Here is an 8078-nt window from a genome sequence, read left to right on the forward strand (position 1 = left end):
ATATACTATACTAATAATAATACATATATATTTATTTATTTCAAAATATAACATAGTTTATACATATACAAAATTTCTTTGTTATTACATTTTAAGGAAATAGAAATAATTTATGGAAAAATGGAAAATGTATTGAATTTATAAATAAATGATGAACATAATTTTTTTTCTTCTTCTTTTTATAAGTATATTCTTGAGAATATAAATCTTTAAATGAATTCTCATATGATTTAAATAACATAATAATTCTATTTTTTTTTTTTTGTAATATAATATTTAGCAACATTAAAAAAATGAATTTGTACAAAATTATTTTCTTATATATTTCTAACTTATATATATTTTCATTCATTTTACTAAAAATAAAAATTTATAATCTTGTATATATTTAATTAATTTATAAAATATATATGCTTAGGAATTTACAATATTTTATAAATAAAAAAAAAATATAATTTTTTTTTTTTTTTTTTTCATTAGATTTATCATAATTCTTTTGTTCCTATTTCAGATCAAATTTATCTTCAGGTGGAACATTCTATAATTTGAATATATAATTTTTTTAATTAATATTAAAAAAACAACTTTTATATATATAAAATATTGCTATATATATAATCAAATAATATATATATATATCTTTTAATTTTTATTATATTAAGTAGTCACCATCAGAATGTTTCTTAATTTTTTCAAGGAGAACCTTTTTGTATTTTTCATATAATTCCTTTTTTAATGTCCTAAAATGTTCTAAGAATGCATAAATAAATTGTAATATATCATCAAGTGTATGTTCATTATTAACCTATAAAAATCATTAGTGTATTCTAACTGTTCTAATTCTATAGTTTTAGAAAATCCAGAACAGGTTTCTTTCCATATAAGGTCATATAACAAATAAGGACGGGTCCTTTCATCAATACGTACATAAACATCATTATCTAAATATTTTTGTATTGTTGCCTTCAACTCTTTCAGTATATTATCAAAACCTTCTTTCGCAACACCAATTGTGTCATTCCATATATTTATAAGATCTTCGTTTGATGGACATTCTTTTAATGATTTTTTTACAGCAAAAAAATCCCTTTTCTATTAAATTCTTTTGACAAATCATTGTATTGATTATTTTCCCATGTAATTCTTATATTATTATTTGAATTAGGAATTCTGTCATTTGCTTCATCCAAAGGGGCAATTGTATTTTTTCTTTGAATATTATTATTATTTTTATTTTCAATTTCTTTTAAATTAAATTATATTATTTTATTATATTTACTTGATAAAACTATATATTCATCATATATATGGTGTAATAAATAGAGAGAAAAAAATTATAATAATAAATAAAATAAAGGCTATATATAAAAAAAAAATTAAATTACACTTAATATTTTATATAACCAACAAATATATAAATATATTTATAACAAAATATTAAAAAAAATTTAAAATATATTATTATCTCACCGATAAAGGTATATAAAATAATGAAATTACCTATAAACTTAGTGACATAAAAATAAACGACCTACAATATATATTCTACATTATATTGTAACACCTATTTTCATCAATAGAATACAAATCATACTTATGTGTTTTAAAATTATTTTTATAAATAATTTCCACAAATTTCAGTAATAATAAATAAAAAAATATATATTTTTGTACTTATTTGCTTTATAATAAACATTGTATATGAAAATTCAATTTTCTATAACACAATATTGTTATTATTAATATAAAAATTTTCCTATACAATTTATATTATTATTATCATTATTTGTGTATTAAATATTATTTATATGTATATATGTCTAATATGTTCTAAATATATACATATATATATATATATATATATTTATTTTTTGATAAAAAAATAAAATAAATAAATAACATAATTATAATAATAATAAAATTATAAAATAATGTGTATACGATATCAATAGAAATTTCCTTTCTATTCAATAAACTAAAAACAAAATAATTCATACATATTGCAATATGTAAATACAATAAAAACTAATGTTATATATAAAAATATTTTTTTTCTCATCAAAAAATATATTTCCGTTTCTATAAGAACTAGAAAAAAAAATAATCAAATAAAACATATTATATAATAATTATTACTTATTTTTTCTATTATATTCATCTTTTTAAGGCCACAACCATGTAACAAGTAACCAAGAAAGAACACATAAGATTATTAATAGAAATAGGGTTCCAACGTGAAGTAAGGCAAAAGCTATCGCAACATGTTCTACATATAGTACCGTTACCCAAACTATAAAACTAATTCCTGATGTGAACCCCTATCCCGTTATAACGTTTTTTAGAACATTCCAAAAGGATTTTCTTTGAATATCATTTTGTATAATACGTCTTTTATGGATGCATTTTTTTTATTTCTTTTTAAAGAAATGTTTTTTTTTATGATATTTATCATACTCCTTGTTTAATTTATCATTTAAAACATTATAACCTAACATATTTTTTCCATCTACTTTTTCATCCAGCATTTTATTTTCCACTGTTTTGTCGTTTAATGTACAAACTACTCTATCTTAATGGTTTACTCCTTTATAATTTTCTACATTCAAAGTAGATAAACCATTATGTAATGGTTCATCTGTAATATGTTCTGATAAAATTCTTTCATATTTATCTAAATATATTTTATTATAATTCCCATTATTATAAGCTCCTTTTTTATAATAAGATGTATATGTTAATATATATTTTTTTATATATATGCAATATCTTCATATTAATTTACATAATTATAAAACATATATATGTTATTATTTCAGTTTATACATAGGAATTATTATATTTTCAATATTATGTGTATACACACAAATTTATAACTCCTTTCCCTAACCATTGAAATAAATTAATTATACATAAAGCTATATATTTAGCATAATGCATTTATAATTTTATACCTACATTTTAAATTTAAAAATTTTTTTTATCATCAATATAAGTAATATTTTAAAAAATATATATATATATCTTATATAAATTCAATTTATGACGACCATAACAAAGATATTGATATAATTTATGTACTATGACATATTTTTAATAAGTTAAATAGGATAATTTACTATGTATGTATATCCCATATTTTATAAAAAAAAAAAAAATAATAGATAAATTTTAATTATAATAAAAATTTATTTATAATAATAATTTTTTAAAATTACATACAAATATAATTATACAAATGTTTGATTTAAGAAAAATGAAAATATGTTTTTTATATCCTCTATTAAAGAGAATTATAAATGTTTTCTAGTATAATAAAAATACACATTCATATGTGCTCTTTTTTATAAGACATATATATATATATATATATATATATATATATTGCATTTAAATAATAGATTGCATAAAAAAAAAAAAAAGTAAAATAAATATTTAATACTTCATTAAAGCAAATACCTTATTACATTATTATTACTTTAACGTTATATATTTTATATTACCTAAATATAAAATAATGATTAAATAAATTAGATTTTATTTATATTGTGTTCTTATTATACTACACATTATATAAATAAATCATTCAAGTGTATTATATATTATTATTTTTCAAGGCAATTGCCTCCTTTTTACATTTATTATATATTTCAGTATACGTCTTTTGATATTCTTCTAAAAAGGAAAATATATTATTTCTTATATCATCAATTGATGGTTTCCTATTGATTAAGCCATAAAATTTACTAGTAAAATCTTTTTCATTTGATGTAGCTTCTGCAAAAAATTTCAAAAATTTATACCACATCTCTAAATGAGGATCATCTAGCATATGAAATTTTCTAAATGCAAAACCATCGGTAATTTTATTCTTTGGAAAATATGTTAACAAATCTTTTAATAAATCATCTAATCCTTCTTTATTTACCCCAAGTGCCTGACTCCATAAATTAATTAGATTTTCTTTTTTTGGTACTTTAGTAAGTGAATTTAGTACATGATATAATTGCTCTTTTGTCAACTGTACTGATAAATCTTGGTAATTTAGATAATTTGTAGAATCATCATTTTCATTTTCCACTTGATTAGATTCAGAATTACCATTACAACAACTTTTGGATTCAACAGTATTTTGTTCATTATTATCTTCCTTATTTACTTTATTTTTCTTTTTAGATTTTTTTTCATTTTTGAAAAAGCCCTTTTTTAATTTTTTATTATTAGGACTTTTTACTTCAGCTAAATATTATCTTCCTTATTTACTTTATTTTTCTTTTTAGATTTTTTTTCATTTTTGAAAAAGCCCTTTTTTAATTTTTTATTATTAGGACTTTTTACTTCAGCTAAATTTCTCGAACATTCGTTACAAGATTTTATAGATACCAAGCCATTATATTCGTACCAATTCTATAATAAATAAATATATATATTGTATATTTTGTGAATATATTAAAAATTAAAAATAAATAAAAAAAAAAAATTACATATAAATATATATATATATATATATATATATATATAATCAATTATTCATTAACTTACATTTAGAAATACATTTAAAAAACCAAGAACATATACAGCTAAACAAACATATATTAAGAAATTGATAAATTTCTTCCTGGTCTCATATCCTTTGGTACGATTCCAGGTAATTTGGTTACAAAAATATTTAATCATCATATTATTATTGATTTTCTTTTTTTTATAATTCTTTTTGTCTTTATCAATAATATATAATCAGATAAATATGAAGAATATAATTACCTACATATAATATGTTATAAAAATAAAAATAAATTTTAATACAAAATTACATTTATATTGGAATTAATACTTTTTATTCAAACAGAAAAACGATTAAAAAAAAAAAAAAAAAAAAAAAATTCTTTTAAATAAAAATATAAACGAACAAGGTTCATATTATTAAAAAAAAATATATTATACGTATGTTTTAATTTTATATATATATTCAATAAAAAAAATTACATTTTTATAAAAATTTCTACAATAAATCGTATGTATATAAATAATACAATTAAAATGATATATTTCTTCTTTATTAAATATGTAAATAATTATATTTTTAATTTTTATTCAATTATCTCTAAAGAAAAAAAAAAAGATGTTGATAATTAGAAGAATTATAATTTATATATTATTTATCTTAAAAATGCTAAAATACCATTTGCATGTAAAAAATTCTTATTGTTCTACATATAAATTTTTTTTAAAAAAATCATTTTTTAAAGCATTAATATATTTAAACTTCACATAATATACATAATACATAATTTTTAAATATATATAATGAAATATTACCACAATATATCAATTTATTTTTATTAGTGTGTTTTTTTTTTTTTTTTTATATTGTATTATATATATATATATTTATAAATATATATAAAAAAAAAAAAAGTATTATGAAAAATAAATTGTTTTTCTTTTTTCATTTTTCTTTTTTATATATAAATATATTTAAAATAAAAAAAAAAAAAAAAGGTAATATGGAAAATATATTTTTTTTCTTTATTTCTCTTTTATTTTTTTCTTCATTTAAGATATTTTATTTTAGATATTTTGACAATATAATGTTGTATTCTTAAGAACATTCGTAGATTATTATATTAATGAAAGATATAATCTTGTATTATCTTAAATGTATTTACCTTGTATAATATTATTTAGGTAATTCATATAATCATGAATATAAATATTATTTTATATATATAAAATAACATAATACTGATTATTTATTTATCAATCCTTTTTAAAACACATAACATAATAAAAATATATTAAACAATCCTTAAAGTTTTTTTTTTCCCCTTTTTCATTGTTCATATTTCGTTTATCTAATTTAAAAACATAAATTTATAGATTTATTTATATATTCAAAATGGCTATACATATTATATTAACAGTAATACATATTTATATATATAAGAACACACACACATATATATAATTGTAAAATATTTAAAAAAAATATATATATACATAGATTTATATAATTAATATAATAACGTTTTTTTTTTAATCTAAAATATATATATTTAATAATTTATTTTTTAACATAGACATCTGAATGCAATAACATATATCTATATAATTTTGTATATTATGCTAGAGAAACTATAATTTTACACACATATATATATATATATATATATATATATATATATATATAACGAATAATTATTTTTATAGGATCCAACACATTTTTAAAACTTTTCCTATTAATGATTTATATATAATTAAAAATATATTTCTTTTCAGTTTTATAATAATTTATTTTTTAAATGAATGTAAGTTTTGCGCAATACTTTCGATAAGTTCCTTTTGGTGTTTTTGGTGTAATTCCTTTTTTAATGCCTTAAAATGTTCTAAGAATGAATAAATAAATTTCAATATATGATCAAGTGTATGTTTACCATTAATTAGACTAAAAAAATTATTAGTGTATAAAATCTCTTCTGTTCCTAATGTTTCATAAAGTCTGGAAATATTTTTATCCCATATATTTCCATATACAGAGGACTTAACAGTACTATTAATAGTACCCTCATAAATATCATTATCTAAGTATTTATGTATTAATGCCTTTAATATATTCAATACATTAACAAATCCTTCTTTTTATAATACCAAGTGTGTGAGTCCATATATTTCTAAGATCTTGATTTAATGGACATTCTTTTAATGAATTTAATACATCTAATAATTCCTTTTCTGTTAAATTCTTTGATATATCATTATAATTTATATTACTTATTGAACTATTACATTTGTTTTTCATGTTAGTATTCCCTAGATCATTATTAGTACTGTATCTATTTTCCTTTACCTTTTGATCTTTACATCACTAGTTACTTATATTGATTTTTGTTTTTTTTTACATCCTCTATTTTATGTTTTGAATTATTTTTCCTTTTTCAACCCTTAAAATTTTTTTCTGCCTCACCTAAATTTCGTTCATATACATTGCCATTTTTAACAATTTCTAAGCTTCCATGTTCTAAAGAATTCTACATTAAAAAAAAAAATTATATATACATATTATATAATACATATTTTATAGTAACATTAATTTATAAAAACAAATAAATAATAAAAATACTTAAATTTGTATATAATCAACTTACATTTAGAAATACATAATAAAATACAACGATATATATAAACTTAAACAAAGAAATTTAAATGACATATAATATAATTTTCTCTTCTGTTTCTTATAAGGACTATATAATGTAAAAATAGTACAATTCTTTTTGTTCGTCATATTGATAGTTTTTATTATATATTTTCATTAATATATAAAAAAAGAGATTAATACAAAAATAAAAATATTTCTATATATTAAAAAACCAAAAATATATGAATTTATAAATAAGCTATAATATATTGTATATATTATATTGATACATTTTTTTTTATAATTTAATGAAATATATGAAATAATATTAAAAGAATAAAATAGTTATTTGAATAAACTATATATAGAATTTTTTTTTTTTCATATATATCTAAACAAACGTCCAAATCATAAATTCAAGAATATTATCCATAACTCATAAAATAATCATTTAATAATTATTATGAATTAAAATATGTATGCTTTTTCTTTTTTTTATAAAAATATTCTCCAAATGTACATTATAATACAAAATTATTTATTTATATATGATATATGACAAACATCAAAAATAATATGTGTATGCTTATTTTTTTAATATATCTTATTATATATATATATATATATATATATATATATATATATATATATTTATATTTATATTTAATATTTTTTAAATACTCATATATATTTCAATCAAATCTTATATTAACATTTTTTTAATCTGAAAAGGTTATTAATCTATTCATCTTCATTTTTTACTATATAAATTAAGAACTTTGTTAAATCATTAATATTATTATTAAATATGTCAATTTATTATTTATTTTTTTAATATTTGTTTTACGCGTACATAATTTTCTTTTAACATAAAATGGTACAGTATATATATATATATATATATATATATATATATATATATATATATATAGAAAGAGGGACA

At 16.9% G+C, this 8078-nt stretch overlaps 3 pseudogenes across 3 annotated transcripts; all 3 read right to left on the reverse strand.

The window, feature by feature from the left end:
• Positions 1–652: 652 nt before the first annotated feature.
• Positions 653–1518, reverse strand: PGSY75_0034200 (exported protein (PHISTa); annotated as a pseudogene; the record flags this gene model as incomplete). Its single annotated transcript is given in 4 exon segments — positions 653–799; positions 802–1080; positions 1083–1244; positions 1471–1518. Coding segments are annotated over 4 exon segments (636 nt in total).
• Positions 1519–3592: 2074 nt separating this feature from the next.
• PGSY75_0034300 (exported protein (PHISTa)) lies at positions 3593–4674 on the reverse strand (annotated as a pseudogene; the record flags this gene model as incomplete). The annotated part of the gene is given in 3 exon segments: positions 3593–4243; positions 4246–4404; positions 4540–4674. Coding segments are annotated over 3 exon segments (945 nt in total).
• A 1614-nt stretch (positions 4675–6288) lies between these two features.
• On the reverse strand, positions 6289–7282 carry PGSY75_0034400 (exported protein (PHISTa); annotated as a pseudogene; the record flags this gene model as incomplete). Its single annotated transcript is given in 5 exon segments — positions 6289–6636; positions 6641–6859; positions 6870–7025; positions 7143–7172; positions 7175–7282. Coding segments are annotated over 5 exon segments (861 nt in total).
• Positions 7283–8078: the final 796 nt, after the last annotated feature.

Source organism: Plasmodium gaboni (assembly GCF_001602025.1).
Source record: "Plasmodium gaboni strain SY75 chromosome Unknown, whole genome shotgun sequence".
Lineage (NCBI taxonomy): Eukaryota > Apicomplexa > Aconoidasida > Haemosporida > Plasmodiidae > Plasmodium > Plasmodium gaboni.